Below are 18,075 nucleotides of genomic sequence, written 5' to 3'. Positions count from 1 at the left end.
TTTTTCTTTTTTTTTTTTTTTTTGTATGGATTCAGAATAATGATCGTCCTTCCAAAAAAAAAAAATGAATCTCTGAACTGAAATCTTGTTTTCTTCACGAACTATTCGAATTATTATTTTTGAATAATTTCTTGAAATGTGAACATTTTTCGAGGTCATTATCTAAATTATCATTACAACTATAAATTATCATTACAACTATAAATTACCATTACAGCTATAAATTACTATTACAATTATAAATTATCATTACAATTATAAATTATCATTACAATTATAAATTGTCATTGCAATTATAAGAAATTATCTAAATTACCATTATAATAACTACCATTTATTGTTCATTGTTGATGTTAGAAAATGCTGGTTAAGTTTGAAATATAAAATTCGAAAATTGCTTGAACTGTTTTTTTTCTTATAATGTCAAATTGGAAAATGAAATATTTCATTCATTTAAATTTTGTCTGAAAAAATATTCCAGACAAAATTTAAATACATGTTAACATTTAGAAGAAATAAAATATGAATCGGTAGATATTTGGATGTGCGTTTTGAGCAAATAGGATGCCATTTTTGACGATTGATTTCTCGACACACAATTCTAGTAATCGTATTCAAAAGCATTTACGTGCTCAGGTATATCTTTCATTAACTTTCAATCTGATTTTTCATTTTCTATTTTCACTCAAATTTAATTAATTAAACTTTTAATTAAATTGCATTTAAATTTTATTTTCTGATATTCTAAAGAAATGGATTTATATTAATGTGGAGTTGGTGAAAAATACTTCTTCAATAGAAAAGTGAAGAAAATGGTTTATTCATACTGTCTTGTATCATGTGTAAATTATAAATTGAATTAAATTGTATTTAAATTTCAAGTTTGTCCGTTATTTCTGGCCAGTACAATTAATTCTTGCTTTACTTTGCTGCCGGATTACCTGCCTCAGGCAAAAAAATAGACGACACAGTCGAATATCTGAATGTCATGCGATTTTTATTGTTTTATCCTTAATCATTATATTACTGATTACAATCATACAATTTTGGTATGGCATGCGAACGATTTCTGCGTAAGTTTTTTCTGTCTACTGATATTATCATTTATCACTTTATTGCTACTGTTAAATTTTGCTTCTATTCATTCACCCTCATTATCATTATCATTATTATTGCTTCCCATTATCTTTCGTTATCATTACTAACATAGAATTGTTTTCATTTTTAACTTGTAAATAATACAGAAATCCACCAGAAATAGCTGTATCAATTTTGCAACTGCAAGGAGTCTTGAATTTATGCTTTTTGGTTTATTGGGATCGACATTCAGTTGATGACAAATTGCGACGACGTCTTCAAACCACATCGACTGGCATCGGTGTCCTAAGGCGGAAATCATTGCTCAACAATATTCATGTAAAGTTTAGCTTTTACTACTATAATTGAAAATAATTTATTTGTCGGATTGACAAACAGATGAACACATATTAATTGCATAGATGGTCATTAAATGCATTCAAGAGTAAGTGGTCATTTCCTCCAATTCAAAAGTACATAACATCCGGTTTGGGGAATCAGGAAAAACTGAATTGAGGAATTAGGAAAAACTGAATTTTACGGTTTACAAGTAATGAGGCAAAGTGAAAGGCACAAAGCATAAACAAATAAATAAAAAAAAGGAAGTAAGGAAGGATAAACAAAGGCAAGTAAACAAAAGGAAAAAGGTTAAATAAGGTACAGTGATGAATAAACAAAACACAAATGATTCATAATGTAAAAAACGAATGATATAATGAACATTTGTCTCCTTCAGCTTGGTGCAATCATATCTGGAACTATTATCACCATATTTATGATAACTTATAAAGTATTGCGAATAATTGCAAATAATTACTCACCTGTTGTAAAAATTCCATTAAATTTTAATCTGCCATATAATTTCCATTGGTTTTTTGTTGGTATTTTTATTCATGTTGCATTCTCTTATCCGGCTATTTATACTGAAGTATACAGTCTAATTAGCATTATTTGTGCCGAATATCGAGCATTAAGTGATGATTTTGCGAATGATTGCAACACTTATCAACTACCCGTAATTAGGCATTACGTTACCGCTCATTGGACATTATCACGATCGCATGCGCTTTTTGGTCGGTCACTCAGGTGCGAAATTTTTTCCACCGTAAACATTTCAAATTTTTATCGAGCAAATGGAATTTCTGAAGTGAATAATAAAACGTCCTGTTATAGCTAATAAGCCAGTAAGGATTCACTTGTGAATTGTTTATTTACTTTTGTTAATCGTTAAGGGATGATACATGTTGGATGTTTTAGTAATTCTGTTGATAAGAAGTTGTCTTAAAAAAAAGATTTTTACCAACAGCATATTATCATTAATGATATGACAAAAAGTTATCGCATCATTTAGGAACTGTCACAAAAGGTTTTTTTTTCACAATCATCTAAGAACAAATTATGAACAGATTTTGAAAAATGCGTTGTGTCACCCGAAAGGTAACTGGTGATAAGTTTATTACAAACTTAAAGTGACCTTTCTAGCTTGTGGATGAGCTTTCACCTGTCAACTTCAGCGCTTTCTTGCATATTTCTTCTACGATCTCTATCCAGCCTTATCGATCAACTATTAGCATTGGAACCGATTACTATTGCAGTACTAATTTGTACTATATTGCTTATTGTAATTGCTGTCTCACAAATTATCTCTTCTCTCGTGACATGCTTAATATTGTGCCACGATATGACACATTTCCGTTATCTGCTCATCGTTCTTATTGCTGGTACTAGCGCTCTTCAGGAACAGGTGATTAGAACTTTCGAAATCATGTTTAAATTTTTTTCTTGCATTGGATTAAGGCCTACCTACCTGTCCGCTTGTTTGCATTTCACAATCGCCTTCGTTCATTTTAGTTCCCATAGATTACCGGTGAAGTTTGCGTTTCCAGAATTAGAAAAAAACACAAAAGCGCATCTGTTAGGATGGATGACAAAGAATTTATTCTACTTTCAGACATATTCCGTAGCGATAGCATATATTAATCACCTGTATCGAAGTCGAGTAGGCATATCATTCTTCGAGATTACTGTTGTTGATAGGAGATTTATCGAGAAGGTGTGGGTTAAATTTTAATTTGGGTCATTATTTTGCGAAAAGATTGGGGGATTTTTTTTAGCACTAAGTAAGAGTGAAGGGATTTTTTAGAGAATACTATTTTTTACTTTCTGTTGTATCCAGTAAAATGTTGATACGAAGACTGATACCAAATAACATGAACTTATTATTTCAGGCTGCAACTGTTCTGCTTCTCCTTTCTGCTATATATTATTTCAACGATTATGATAAATATCCAATTCACGGTTGCAGTAAGACAGCCTCTGCGATGCAGGATGCAATTTGAATTGTAAACTTTATGAAACTAAGCCTAACAAGCTTAGAAGAAAAACCTAGTCACAGTGGAAATATTTCAACTTGCAGAAATCTTTAAACTGCATTTTTATTTTGCCATGAAAACTTCGGTATTGACTGAATCCATTCGTTGTTTGGTAGAAGAATGAATGATAAATACCAGCTATGTAAAAAAATAAAAAATTAAGCGATATTTGCTGACCAGATTGCAACATGGATTAGTAATGAATCAAAATGGCGACAAAATAAATAATAAATGATTGAACATTGAGGTTGTACTCATTCATTTTTGAGCTTTCATATCTCAGTCCGACATTTGTAATGTAACTTACCTATCATTCCGTTATATTCGTCTTTCTTTCCCTAATTATACCACGAAAATAACTGAAACAGAAGCGCACTTTGTAGTAAACATAAAAGTGAAAAACCAATTTAATAACTTGCTTTGTTCTGAACAACTGCAACAATTTGTGTTTCCAAACGGACAGCTCGCACATATTCCAAAACGTCATCGGGTGTCATTTTCTTCTTCCATGTTACAACAATCACCTTAACAAACTTCATCGTTCTATATTTAGCATCATATAGCAACCAGACGAGCGCTTTTGTTGACTATTTCCGTACATTTTTGATAATCTAGCTTTTTTTTTTCAAACATTTAAATGTAATTTCAACCCATATTTTTCCATTGATATGATGGGAATAATGGAAGACTACAACTATCAGGAAAGAAAACGCTACCAGAGATCGACATCCACACAGTGTCCAGTGCAGGATTTGTAAAGGAAAAAGACTAGTTTGTCAAACAAAGTCATCCATTTGAACATTAATTGGTTTAATTTGAAAAGAGGTGTCTATCTGTATGTATGTGTGTGTGTGTGTGTGTGTATGTATGTGTGTGTATGTGCGTTATGTATATGGGTATGGGTATGGGTGTGTAACAATGTGAGCGAAATCTGCAATCTAAATATTAGCTAAAGTAAATGGTAAATTTAATTTTAGTTGACACTATGGCGTATTTCATAAATTGCTTACCTTGCAAACAGATAAATCACTTAATTGAGATTGGGTATTGCATGACACTCAATACTAGCAAATAACAAATTAGAGTTTCGACCTTAACTTGACCTTTATTTGATACCACTTCAGAAGTCTTGAAAAAAACTCCAAGTTTTACCTGTTCGATGTAATTTGTACACCTCGAAGAAGTTTTTCGAAACAGAATTCAACTTCCAACAACACTATGCACCTTGAAATAACATCGAGAACCAATGTAAAACCCCCGCCAATATCGCATATCTCGGGAAAATCTTATCCAACTGGAAAAAGGCATTGGAACAAGTTATTATCTAATATAAATAACTCTCGCCACATCGAGTACAATATGTCGTTTTCCCCTTTTTCTCCGTCCTCACTATTTCGCATATTATCTCATCGTCTCTTCACTTCTGTTCTTTTAGCCGAACCCAAAGTATATCGGCATTTCTGAGACACATCTATTGGTTTGTTAACGCTTGACGATGTCTTCTAATGCTCTTTGGAAGTGGCCAAAGTGGGTTGTGTGGCTAAAGTCAAGTTTAGTCCTGAACTAAGCTTGGCGTCTTAAAAAATAAGCCAGATTTATTTCAGGGAGCACATTTTAAGTGCAATTTGAAGTGATTCAAATGTCGGGTCGAGGCAAAGGAGGTAAAGCTAAATCATCAGCCAAAGCCAAGACACGCTCCAGCAGGGCTGGCCTACAATTTCCCGTCGGTCGAATACATCGGCTGCTTCGCAAGGTTCATCATCCTTCTTCTGATTCCAATCGCATTGTCCATAAAAGAGTAGCAAATCTGATTGTTGACAGGTGGCTGTGAATAATTATTTTAGAGTTGAAACCAGTCATTTGTATCTCCTCTTCTGACTCTTTTCCTCCCTCTCTCTCTTACATATTTGTAGAATATGTTTAATTATTCAGTCGACTTTAAACAGGTTTATTTCAGAAAAAAACATCTTGAGATTACAACTTTCTCCGTATATTTAGATCTTTCATAATTAGAAATTTATTCAGGGAAACTATGCCGAACGTGTTGGCGCAGGTGCACCAGTGTATCTAGCAGCTGTACTGGAGTACCTAGCCGCAGAAGTGCTTGAGTTAGCCGGTAATGCTGCACGTGATAATAAGAAGAGTCGTATTAATCCACGTCATCTACAGTTAGCCGTTCGTAATGACGAAGAACTGAACAAACTTCTTTCTGGAGTCACCATTGCCCAAGGTATCGTCATGTCTATCCGAACGAACAGAATTAATATATTGAATGCCTGTGGTAGTATGCATCCAAAATAAACTCCGTGAATAATTTTTTTCCAAAAAATAAGTCTTTTCTGCATTGTCAAGTGATACGTAAGTTTTGTCACCTTCACGTAACTTCAGGAGGTGTGCTACCGAATATTCACGCTGTCCTACTGCCGAAGAAGATTGCGGGTGATAAAGAGTGAAATATGAGTTCGGTGGGAAAATGATGAGTTTATTGATTTCCTTTTTTCTAACAATGTTTTATGAAGAAGTTTTCTTAATTACCCTGTGCGATCTGTGTTACAAAAGTTGCCAAGTCAATAACTCCATAACATTTGTTGATTTCTCCTATTCAGCTAACATTAAATTACGAAATTCATGTCTGTTCAGAATATATGTACATTAATCAGTGGTTCTTCTGATAAAACAATTTTTTGAATTCGTGTTTGTTAGTTGTTTTTTTGCAGTTATTAAAACAAGAATACGACTATCTTCACTCATATTTCACCAGTTATTTCAGAGTCGCTATCCCCTAAGTAGTTGATTTTCTTTATGTTTGAATGTGAAACACCACAGAAGAATGTATGGTTTGGGAACGGTTTCAAAAAGACTTCGCCCGCTCTAGAATTCCAGCAGTTGATGTTGTATTTCCGGATTTCCCAAAAAATCTTGGGGAAATGGGCATATGTTTTCAGGGTTTCGTGTAGACGAATTGATGTTCGTCGCATCATTGCAACTGAGTAATACATGGCTCGTATTGCAGCAATTCGAAATCATATAGCAGAAATAAGTAATGACGAAGCATTGCAAAATGATTTGAAGATTGTGAGTTAACAGCTCAAATTTTTTTTCTTAAAATGTACCATCCAGTATTCTGGAAAACCTATACTGTGAAGCACTTTATGGATTATTTTTACTTGTCTCTAATCGTTTTTTTTAAGTTACCGTCGAATTATAATTTCGAAATCCCGAAAACGATTTGGAAAATTCGAGCTACGGAAAGCAAAAATGGTATTTTTCTCCTTATATTTTCAAAGATTTTTTGCGCTACTCGAAAAATGCAACCATTTATATATTTGAAGTGACATAGTTTTGCTCTTATTATTGCTGCTGAAATAAACCTTAAAAAGAATCTGCGGTAGACAATTTATTTTTTCAATGATATGGATTGTGAAAATGTCCATTTTTAAACATCTGCATCGGAATTTGGTTCATGTAAGTAGGTTCCTTATCTTTTGAACTTGACATTCCTGACAACGGTCTAAAATTGGATTGATTTCTAATAGTTCGAAGATTTTGATCTGAAATTTGCAGTCTGTCTGCAATTCCCCGAAGGACTACTCCTTTATTCGTGCGTTATTGCGGACATTTTGCGGAAATACTCAGAATGCGAAGTTGTGATTATGGGAGACGTCACATATGGAGCATGTTGTGTTGGTGACCAAGCAGCACGTGCACTTGGTAGTTTCACCCGATCTGTTTTATTGTTTAAATGTTTCAAAATCTAAGCACTCTCAACTTTCTCCAGCAATCTTATCTAATCCATATTAGTCATTTTTATCTTTTTGTTGCAGCGCAAGTGTCAAACGTATCATATTTCTTAAAAGGTTTAAGTATTCGAACTCCAGTTATTAAACTTCTTTCAATCGTTAGTTGAAGTTGATGATAGTGGTCAAACTACTTTTCTATCTTTTTCTTTTTGCAGACGTATGATATTTTGAAATTGAAATATTAAATATTTGCAGGATGTGATCTTATGGTGCATTATGGACACAGCTGTTTAATACCAATTCAAGAAACACGAGGAATTGAAATGCTTTATATTTTTGTGAACATCGAAATGAATCTTGGTCATTTTATTGATGTATTAAAAGCTAATTTCGAAAAGCATAAGAAACTTGCATTAGTTAGCACCATCCAGTTCGTTCCATGCTTGCAAGTTGGTTCTATTTATTATATTTTTTTGCTATAAAATGATGGGGTTAATGTTACATAGGTCATAGCAAAAATCAGCATGACCACCTAATGAGCAACTATGTATCAAATGCAACTATGCATTGTATTTTGAAATTGGTTCAGAGTGCTATTTGTTAAATATTCTCACTTAATCCAGTCACTAAATGTAACAGTAATGATTTTTGTAGGTTTTGGAATTATTAAGCTTACAATCGACTTGCTTAAGTATGTCCAAAACTAGACCAATAAAATTTGAATAAGACGAAAAAAATTCGACTGATTAACTGTTTCAGTGCGTTAAAAAGGAGTTAATTAGCAAAGGTTATAATATTTCGATACCACAAGTGAAACCTCTCAGTCCTGGTGAAATCCTCGGTTGTACTTCTCCCAAATTAGAGGAGGACGTCGACGCAGTCATGTTCGTTATTGATTGCTTCATGGAAATATTATAGTAATCTACCAAGTATAAGTTAATTAAACACCAAAAATATAGTGTATATCTATTATATACCACATAGAATTTTATTTCCAGAAGTACGCTTTTTTTTCTACATATATAATATCAAAAGATGATGAATATTAATAATTTGAGGAATAAAAGATTATAAATAATCTCATATTCATATTGGGTTAGCATGCATTACGGTGATTTTGATAACTTTTTTCAGATACTTGGGCGATGGGCGATTTCATTTGGAATCAGTGATGATCCAAAATCCATCTGTTGTTGCTTATCAGTATGATCCATATTCGAAGTAAGCATAATTCCAGGGGCTTAGTTATGCTCTATTATATGTTATTTACTTTGGGGCTTGTAAAATTTCTTCAACCTAATCCTTCTGTTTGAGTCGAAGTTGAATGTTTTAGTCATTTATTTTCAAATTGAATTCAGTAGCAAAATCTCTTTATTTTTCTTTGTTTTTCTTTTACTTCAATTTGGCAATATTTTATATTTCGTTCTTTTTTTTCGTGAATTAAAAAGATTTCAGGAAGTTCACGCATGAAGAATACGATTTTGATTTGATGACCAGAAAGCGACAAGAAGCTATAGAAATAGCTCGGAAATGTCGCATGTTTGGTCTTATACAAGGTTCATTAGGTAGACAGGGAAACCCTAAAGTTTTTGGGGTTCGTTTATATATATTTAATCAGTTAACTAATTTATTTATTTGATTATTCACTTATTATTTGTTTACCTTATTTATTATTTATTTGTTTATTATTTATTTATTTATTTATCCATTTCTTTCTTTATTCATCCATCCATTCATTTATTCATCTATTTATTTATTTGTTTATTTATTTACTTACTTATTTATTCAATTGATTGATTAATTGATTTATTTATGCGCGAAAAAGCGAAGATAAAAAATATGGATTTGGTTTGCGGAACCTTTGCTTTTAGGATTTGGAAAAGAAACTACAAGTAGCTGGCAAAAAGTTTGTACGTGTCCTTCTTTCGGAAATAACGCCCCAAAAGTTGTCTTCTTTCTCCGATATTGATTGGTAAGTAATACCTCTGTTTTTCAATCTATTGGAGAGAAAAGGAGTTTTGTTACTTTCAAAAGTTCTGTGGCTTGAAAGGTCTGTGGTACCGTACCCCAGTTTACCATTTGCACCAAAAAAGAGATCAGCTAGTTTTGGTTTTGTTGCAAGAATTCTCTGCTTTACTGTCCGGGAATGACGATTTATGAATTAACGAGCACGGTTCAAAATGACATTTTTTTTTCATCTGCCGTGACGTAATGTTGTTGGGAACTAATTGATCTCTTGAAGTGGATTGTCCCCTTCTTGGAAATATGCTTATATTGAACAACTGGTAGTGCATTGACTAAAGCTTCCAACGGAATTTTTACCTGGAAAACCTCTCATAAATCAAATTCGACCTCTTAATCTTATTAAAGTGAGATTAAAAAAATTGAAATGCGGAATGATGTGTATAATTTTAGCTAAAATATAAGTGTTTTTTTTATAGTCAGCAAATATGTGAGTTATGATATGATATGATGCTTGTGATATTTTGGTATTCCAGCTGGATTCAGGTAGCTTGTCCTCGCTTGTCGATCGATTGGGGTGCAAATTTCAAGAAACCACTTCTTACCCCTTATGAATTGGTGGCCATGCTGCAGTATGTTTCATTTAGAACCGACTCATATCCCATGGATTATTATGCGAATGAGAGTCTTGGACCGTGGACAAATAATCACAAAATACACCGAGAATTTCGTCCCAAACGAAATCATATTACAGTCGTTGCATCGCAAACTTGAGGACAGACATTTTTGTTGTATATGTTAATAACATGCTCATAAATGACTGTTTACCGGTGATACATTATAGCAGGAGATGCGAGATAGAGCTAGATTATCTCTTGTCTTTTTAATGCTGCCTTTCCGATTCGCGACCATTTTAAATCAAATCTAGCTTTTTTAGTAGTTTACTGAAAATGAGCAGCACAGAGTAAATACAACGATGCTATAGCGTAATAAGAAAGTGATCAAAGATAAAGGTGTTTGTTTTTGAAATGCTAAATAGCTTTGCCAAAAAAATAAGATGTTAAATGATTTCCGGTGCAACCTGTATGTAATGACTAATGATGAATATTTGTTTTATCTCTCTGAGAGTTCAAATTATGAACGTCACATTCTAGACTCGGATGCTTCAAATTGTTAGTATTCCAGCTTTTTTTTTTTTTAAAAAGGTTTTGGTAATTATTGGATATTGGATATACCTGAGCTATCATTGTGCCACCATCACCGCGAGAACCGATGACACATTGAATATCTGGTAGTTTTAATAATTTCTGGATGCGTTCTGTAGATTTTCCCACAATATTGCCATTGTTAGAATTGTTTTAACGTATTGGACTTTTGTATTCGGGACGAAGGAATATTAGGTTTAATTATAATAATGTCAAATAAATTTTCTTTTTCTTTTCCATTGATAGCTATCCCAGTACTGGCCTCTTCCTTTCTTGGTGTCCTGTTGTCATTGCTATCGTTGCAGTAGTTGGACCTGTACGATGAAGTACTGTTTGAGAGTGGATAACATTCATTGACCATTGATTATTTCGATTCGTCCTGTAAGATGAGATCGTATATTCGCTCAGGCTTCTTTTGTACTTCTCTTTAGTATGGTATACAACATGATGATAACAATGATGGCTTTTGATGAATTTCGATCTTATTTTTATCTGGACATACTATGATGAAATTCTTTCAAACCTACGTTTTATTTTTATCACATCAAGTATTTGAAAGTTTGCATAGTGGGAGAAATTTAAATAACCTTTCTGTCCGGAGAGCGATCATTTCTTCGTTTGATTTCTTTGATGTCAATGTATCCATCGGTAATTCGGGTAAATAGACAGTCGAGAAATGGTTCGGAGTTTTCCGTAGACAACCAAATGTAACTAGGAGTGCAGTACGAAATTTCCTATTAAGGAAACAATAGGTGATTGGATTAGCGCACGAGGATATGTAACAGAGTACTGTTATTGCTGTGTTCACTTCTGAGTTCCAAATATCAAAAGTCTGCAAATCTTTGTTTGACCATATAAGATATGCAAATATAGGGAAGTGAAGATAATTTGGAGGAATACCAACACCACGAAGGTATTTGAAGATTAAGGCTTGAAATATGCGTGATACGTAAGAACTGTAAACCGTGAAAAGGAAGACGGAATGTCATTCAAATTAAGGAAAAAACGGTGAATTTGAGAGATGGTTGGAATAATCGAAAATTAAAAAATCAAAATCAAAATTAAGTCATTCCATTAGAGTTTAATAAGATAAACAATAAGTAGATGGAAATGACTAGGCGTTAATTTATAAATTTGGAAAAGAGCCAGACCTTAAATGAATCCTGGGCTGTTAACAACAGCCACCACATATAATTTGGTGTCCAACAGCAAAAAAATATGATAACAATAACGATGAGCATTTTGATGACACGTTGTTTGGCCAAAACTGACCGTTCACTGAAAAACAACAATTAATGGAAAAATAATTAATACTAATGATAATAATTAATGATAATAATAATAATAATAATAATAATAATAATAATAATAATAATAATAATAATAAAATTTTTCTTGATTATTATTGTTATTTTCTTGATTACAGATTACTCAAAGTTTAGTTAACCAATTCGTTTTCTTCTTCCTTTCTTTCAGAATTTTATGATAGACTAGGAAAAGATTAGCTGTCTTTTGAATTGTTATTTATTAAACAGTGTGTAAAAGGGGTACATAGCTTGTTTAAAAAAAAAAACTATTGGACATTCAAAGTTCGACCTAATCTTTTTTTACTTAAATTTATTCTTTATTATTCTAAAATAGTGGTTCCTAACCTTTTCTTGACCAGAAACCACTTTGACTTTTTCATTTATTGTAGGAATTATAGGATTCAGAACTAATAAATTCTGTTAATTTGACAATAAACTTTAATCCAAACCTTTGATGTATCAGTTTACTTTAGAGTAACATAATAATATGCAAAAGAAGGAATATGGTAACAAAATTACAATCACAAAGAACGAAGTTCAATTTTTCCCCTTTATTAATGATTTTCAATTCACCACGCTTCAGCTTTCCCTGACCATTTGTTGGAAACTATTATTCTAAGGGATGATATTATTAAACTATCAAATGTTTGCTTTGCAATAATCAACTTGCTATATCAAATTGCATTATGTGATAAGATTGAAAGATATGATGTCACAAATGTTAAAGCTCTATCATCATTGCTTATATTTCCAATCATTTTTTGATATGAATATTAATGAAGATTGAGTATAGTGGGATGATATGAAAAGGTAATAATTACCTGTGTGTTGATCGCAGGCTACTTTTGCTACTTAAATCGATCGATTTATCTTTCCTTGTATTGGTTAATGATGTTGTATCGGAAGTAGTTCGTATTTGTTTCATAGAAGTATAAAAGCAACTGAAGCAATTGAACTTCTTTGATGCAGCCAAACTGAACTTTTGTTAGTTACAGTATGATTTTTTTTATAAAATATCAATAAAATTAGGCAAATTTACGCAATAAACTATTAAAACATTGTGAAAATTTCGTTTTTTGATGTAATATTTGAAATTTGAATTTGGAGACTGAAATTTATGAAATTCTATTAAATCATTATCGAATCGTTTATTTTGTTTTGTACCTTAAAAGATGGTATTTTCGAACTAATTAAAATGTTCAAATATTTACTGACTTTATATTTTTCCCACTCCCACTTTTCATCATTTTCAAGCTATCCGATACCGTATACTTGCGTAGTCGTTGTTGTTCATCGTTGCCTGTCATAGCACTGCTATCTAAAAAATGAACTCGTTCAGGAAATTCAGCAGATATGATGGTCATAGCAAACTTTAGAATTTCCTCGTCATTTAAAATGACGTTTCAAAGACAGCGGAAATCTTGAAATAATTAAGACAATCATTTATTCATGCCTGATTTCTTTACCGGAAGAAGGAAACAAACTTTTTTTTAAATTTTAAATGATTGGTTTTTATTAAGAGAAATTTTAAATTAATGTTTGAGAGGCTGAGCATAATAAATCAGTAGTATGATTATGGTATCCAAAATGGGATCACAAGACTACGAGAAATACTGGGAAGTAATAATTGAGTTGTAATTTTTCTTTCAATCTTTTTTTCACTACAAAAATTCGGTCATCCATTCAACAGTTATTAAATTGTTAAATAATTTTATAATCATAGTGCTATCATAATAATCAAACGCCATTATTCATCTTCCCTTAGCCCTCTAAATTTTTGAAATTTTTACAGATACCATCAAAAATATGATCCAACTCAATTGGGAACCAAAGAATTGGTTTAATTGAATTACGAGAACTATTGGGGAATTAATCAACTGTTAGATTGAGCCATGTATGATTGCTTCACTTCTTGACCCTTTCCTATCAGTGAATCGATAAGATTCCTGGATTAAATGAATCGAGAGAAAAAAGTCATCATACCAGGATTCTGAGGCATAACAATAAATGTTGAAAAGAAAAATTTAATCCAAACAAATGTTGGAAACAGTACTAGTTGTTGCAGCGAAAGTATGATCCACCTTCATGTCAACCCTAAGTGCATGTATCACTGATCCATACAAAACAATCATTATGCATAATGGAATAAGCAATAACACTGAGGTCATGTATATCTGCAATAATAAAATATGAAATGTTTAAAACTAAACTGTTTCGAATAGCTTTAACAGATTTTTTTTTCCAACAATTTCAAGGAATTGGATCACTAATCAGTCAATATTGAATAATTTAAAAATTAAATAAACTAATGTTAAATGCATTCATATATCACCAATATAAGATATTCGCGAAGGGAATTAATTAATTAATTAATTACTTGGTAACCGAAATGAAGAATGGGTCGATGTTTGGGTGCACATGTTAGACCATTAACATTGTAGGTTTGTAGTTCGAACATAAAAAGCATAAGTAAATTGGCAAGAACCGAAATAAGCCAAACTAAAGCGATCATTGTATAGGCATGTGATCGAGTATGCCAAATTCTCGAATGCAATGGTTTACAAATGGCATAATATCGTTCAAATGCTATCACAGCTAATGTATAAGCTGATGCTGTCACAACAACTGCTGAAAATTTTCATGAAATTTGAATAATAAAAGAATGGAAGAATTTCGCTTAATTATTGTTTGTTGTAATTTCTCAATTTTCATGCTAATTTATTTGTTAGCCTTCTTGCTGTTACTTTTTTTCATCCTCTTTTTTGCAATGTTTGGACGATGAAAATGAAATTTAAAAAAAAAAACTGCATTTTCTCGAACTGATAGCCAACATTGGGAATTTGTTGAATATAGAAATTCCACGGTATATTATACTCTTGTTGTTATTGTCATGACAGCATCTGTCATCTGTCATTGTATATGGTCTTGGTGTTAATGTCATGGCAAATGCTGTCATTGTGGATGATCCTGTTGTTATTGTTAGCTTTGATCATTGACATTTCAATTTCCTTTTAATAATGATAGTATAAGGGATTAATATTATATCTGTCTTTCCTCTCATGATTTGTTTCTTGTTAAATCCAAATATTTCATATTCTTATAATACAATTTCCAAATAATTTTCAAAACATTCAAATATATTATTATATTATAAGAAGAAAGAATAATATTCATTTATACTTTGTTGTGATATATCATTAAAGACGAGAAATGATAACAGGAAGATAGGAGAAACAAATTTAATGATACTTGGTAATTTAATGAGAGATACAAGAATTATCAATTAATCCTTTTATATTCTCTTAACATATTTTAATAGAGATGCTTTTGCTGTCGAAGTAATATGAGACCATGTAGTGGCACAGATACTCGATATTACTAAAGATTATAACTGGAAATGATAAGGTGAATAGATTCCTTCTTTTCTTCTCGATTATCACAGTATCTTTCCCACTTTCTATTTTGGTAATTTTTTAATTTTAATGTGTTTTTCCTTTTGATTTAATTATTGCAATAGCATTTTTTGTTTATTTTATGTCAAAATTTTCCCAACCTTAATTTAATTAAAATTATAATTTTTCTGAAATTAACCATAGATTTTGAAAGTATTGGTGACTGTTAAAAGTTCATTTTAAATATTTTAATTCGAAAAAGGAATATTCAATAGGAAGTTTATTATACTATTTAGCTCTCATATTTCATTTTTTTTTTCGATTTCCCAACAAAAATTTATTATTGTTTCAAAAAGTCTTTGTCAAGCTGAACATAAACAACACTGTCCATTGGTCATGTGTAACATTCGATGACAAACTTCCTCAGCCCTAATTGTTTCTACTCCTCAAAATTCAATTAGCCATTAAAAACTATGCAAGTGGACATAGTCGCCAGTAGTTGGATGAAAATCATTTCTCATTTAAATTAATAAAATTTGAGGAAAAACGACTGAAAGGAAATTAGCTTAACTAGTACTTTATGCAAAAAGGACATATAGTTTTCTAATTTGATGAATTCTGTCAAAGAAATGTTACCTCTAGAAGTCAAACCCCTAACTTTCAAATTCCCCAAAAAGCGAAGCGTATGTTGCAAATATAATAATTAACCTTAAAGGGATAGAGATAAAAGAACTGTCAAAGAAAGCAGAATTTATAAAATTTTGCGAAATAAGTTAACTGTAATAGAATTATGAAAGAATTTTTTGTTCTAAAAATGAAAGACAAAGAAATAAAAAAAAGCATGCATGCAATGAAAAGAATAAAAAAAAGCAAAACATACGTTGCAAGTATGCAAATAACTTGCAAAGGAGATCACCAAATATCCAGCAATAAATAACGGAACTAACAAGAGTAGGTGGCATACAGACCACTGATAACATCAAATCTGATATTGCCAAATTTAACAAGTAAATATTTGTCACTGATCGCATTGAACGTTGCTAAAAATTGCTAAGATTATATTTTTATCAAAAAAAAAAAGAAAGAATTGAATCGGTCAAGTGAGTTTCTTCAAGTATTGTGATAACTAATCAATGTAGCAACACAATGCCTAAAAATATCTCTTATCAATTAAGGCTTGAAAATTTCCCTTTCCCCGACTATTACAGATAACTGAAAACTAATATTAATAGCAAACCTGCAAAATGACAGCAACAACGACAGCATTGCCAACAACGGAGAGGAAAAAAATGATGCAAAATGAAACTATTGTGATATAATTTTCAAGTGTAGGTCTGAATCTGCAATCATCCTGCACTATAACTTCCATCTCATTAGCAAGCATCATCGATGACAAAGATGATGATGGTGATAATGATGATGATGCCGATGATGATGATGGTGATGATGATGGTAATGATGATGATGCCGTGATTGATGCTGCTAATGATGATGATGGTGATAATGACGATGATAATACGGATGATGATAATGATATTGATGGTGGTGATGATTGTGCTGATAATAGCGATGATGTCGTTGTTGATAGTGACGATGATAGTGTTGGTGTGCTGTTTAAGCTGAAATAAAAGAAAAAGAGGAGAATTTTATTTCCTTGATTTTTCTTAGCTAAGGGACCACTGTTCGTTTTCCCATAACGGAAAAGAATGTCATTTCATGCTGGATTAAATAGGTCATTTTCAAGAAATAACGAACAATCTATTATAAACCTTTTCTTTATTTTATCCCATGGAAAGTTCAATTTCTCCAATAAGTTTCAAATTTCCACAACATTTTAAATTTCATTTCATCTAATTCAAAATAGTCTATGTATTAACAGCGCATTACTGATTACACTTTTATATCAGTTGACATTGCCTGTTTCAAGTAACCATTGATTTCTGATAATTATTGAAAATTTTTCACGAAATTTTAAAATAATAATTTAAAATCTTCTACTACTATTTGATACGAATACTAAAGTCCCGTTTATCCCTTCACAGTTAATTATCACTTGAAAACTAAGGGTTTGATTTCTAGAGGTAACATTTCTTTGACAGAATTCATCAAATTAGAAAACTATATGTCCTTTTTGCATAAAGTACTAGTTAAGCTAATTTCCTTTCAGTCGTTTTTCCTCAAATTTTATTAATTTAAATGAGAAATGATTTTCATCCAACTACTGGCGACTATGTCCACTTGCATAGTTTTTAATGGCTAATTGAATTTTGAGGAGTAGAAACAATTAGGGCTGAGGAAGTTTGTCATCGGACACATGACCAATGGACAGTGATGTTTATGTTCAGCTTGACAAAGACTTTTTGAAACAATAATAAATTTTTGTTGGGAAATCGAAAAAAAAATGAAATATGAAAGCTAAATAGTATAATAAACTTCCTATTGAATATTCTTTCTTCGAATTAAAATATTTAAAATGAACTTTTAACAGTCACCAATACTTTCAAAATCTATGGTTAATTTCAGGAAAATTATAATTTTAATTAAATTAAGGTTGGGAAAATTTTTGAAATGAACATTTTTTTCACAAATTATTTAAAAAAGATTACATTTTCAATGAGTAAATTAAGATACTTTGGGAATTATGTGAAAAGTTATAACTCTGAGAATTGGCTGTAAAAATAAATCTTTGAAAATTTGCAATACGGTAAGTAAATCTAAGAATCTGTAAAACAAATAATTCATTGCTTCTGAAATTTTTTAAGAACGAATGATTCTTCAGAATATCGCGTGGTTACATTTATGAATTCAATCGATAACTGTATACTTACACATTTAGAAAATTTTATGAAATTTCGATAAGCTATTTTGTGATAAGTAATACTCTATTCGAGAACAGTGGCATTGATTTACTGCTATATGTTAGCTGACAAGAGAAAAGAGGAAAAAATGATAGCACTACAATTGAGAGTGTAAGCATTGCTAATAATGATAAGAGAGAGAGAGAGAGAGAGAGAGAGAGA

The 18,075-nt window shown here is 31.5% G+C and overlaps 4 protein-coding genes across 4 annotated transcripts; 3 read left to right on the top strand and 1 right to left on the bottom strand.

Annotated features, from left to right (window-relative positions):
* Positions 1 to 2,758: 2,758 nt before the first annotated feature.
* Positions 2,759 to 3,416, top strand: LOAG_06257 (hypothetical protein; the record flags this gene model as incomplete). The annotated part of the gene is made up of 3 exons (XM_003141793.1): positions 2,759 to 2,821; positions 3,029 to 3,130; positions 3,306 to 3,416. 3 exons carry the CDS (start codon positions 2,759 to 2,761, stop codon positions 3,414 to 3,416), a joined length of 276 nt encoding a protein of 91 aa, XP_003141841.1.
* Positions 3,417 to 5,047: 1,631 nt separating this feature from the next.
* On the top strand, positions 5,048 to 6,120 carry LOAG_06256 (hypothetical protein). The gene is made up of 3 exons (XM_003141792.2): positions 5,048 to 5,202; positions 5,475 to 5,679; positions 5,838 to 6,120. Exons 1-3 carry the CDS (start codon positions 5,089 to 5,091, stop codon positions 5,900 to 5,902), a joined length of 384 nt encoding a protein of 127 aa, XP_003141840.1. The 5' UTR covers positions 5,048 to 5,088; the 3' UTR covers positions 5,903 to 6,120.
* Positions 6,121 to 6,388: 268 nt separating this feature from the next.
* Positions 6,389 to 10,291, top strand: LOAG_06255 (hypothetical protein). The gene is made up of 9 exons (XM_020447102.1): positions 6,389 to 6,524; positions 6,641 to 6,710; positions 7,014 to 7,160; positions 7,445 to 7,638; positions 7,949 to 8,073; positions 8,324 to 8,410; positions 8,645 to 8,783; positions 9,061 to 9,161; positions 9,688 to 10,291. Exons 1-9 carry the CDS (start codon positions 6,447 to 6,449, stop codon positions 9,923 to 9,925), a joined length of 1,179 nt encoding a protein of 392 aa, XP_020302633.1. The 5' UTR covers positions 6,389 to 6,446; the 3' UTR covers positions 9,926 to 10,291.
* Positions 10,292 to 10,602: 311 nt separating this feature from the next.
* Positions 10,603 to 16,424, bottom strand: LOAG_06254 (hypothetical protein; the record flags this gene model as incomplete). The annotated part of the gene is made up of 9 exons (XM_020447101.1): positions 10,603 to 10,735; positions 10,944 to 11,188; positions 11,508 to 11,634; positions 12,485 to 12,637; positions 12,879 to 12,981; positions 13,717 to 13,837; positions 14,041 to 14,291; positions 15,936 to 16,095; positions 16,293 to 16,424. The coding sequence occupies 9 exons, from the start codon at positions 16,422 to 16,424 to the stop codon at positions 10,603 to 10,605; spliced, it is 1,425 nt and encodes a 474-aa protein (XP_020302632.1).
* Positions 16,425 to 18,075: the final 1,651 nt, after the last annotated feature.

The sequence above is a fragment of the Loa loa genome (assembly GCF_000183805.2).
Source record: "Loa loa unplaced genomic scaffold supercont3.4, whole genome shotgun sequence".
Lineage (NCBI taxonomy): Eukaryota > Metazoa > Nematoda > Chromadorea > Rhabditida > Onchocercidae > Loa > Loa loa.
This window is presented reverse-complemented; position numbering and strand designations above follow the sequence as displayed.

Excerpts from the sequence above, each read along its gene's own strand:
- LOAG_06256 (XM_003141792.2), top strand. The coding sequence starts at position 5,089 with ATGTCGGGTCGAGGCAAAGGAGGTAAAGCTAAATCATCAGCCAAAGCC. Across the intron at positions 5,203-5,474 it reads TACATCGGCTGCTTCGCAAG|GGAAACTATGCCGAACGTGT; the intron begins GTTCATCATCCT and ends AAATTTATTCAG. Across the intron at positions 5,680-5,837 it reads TGGAGTCACCATTGCCCAAG|GAGGTGTGCTACCGAATATT; the intron begins GTATCGTCATGT and ends ACGTAACTTCAG.
- LOAG_06255 (XM_020447102.1), top strand. The coding sequence starts at position 6,447 with ATGGCTCGTATTGCAGCAATTCGAAATCATATAGCAGAAATAAGTAAT. Across the intron at positions 6,711-7,013 it reads AGCTACGGAAAGCAAAAATG|TCTGTCTGCAATTCCCCGAA; the intron begins GTATTTTTCTCC and ends TGAAATTTGCAG. Across the intron at positions 7,639-7,948 it reads AGTTCGTTCCATGCTTGCAA|TGCGTTAAAAAGGAGTTAAT; the intron begins GTTGGTTCTATT and ends TAACTGTTTCAG.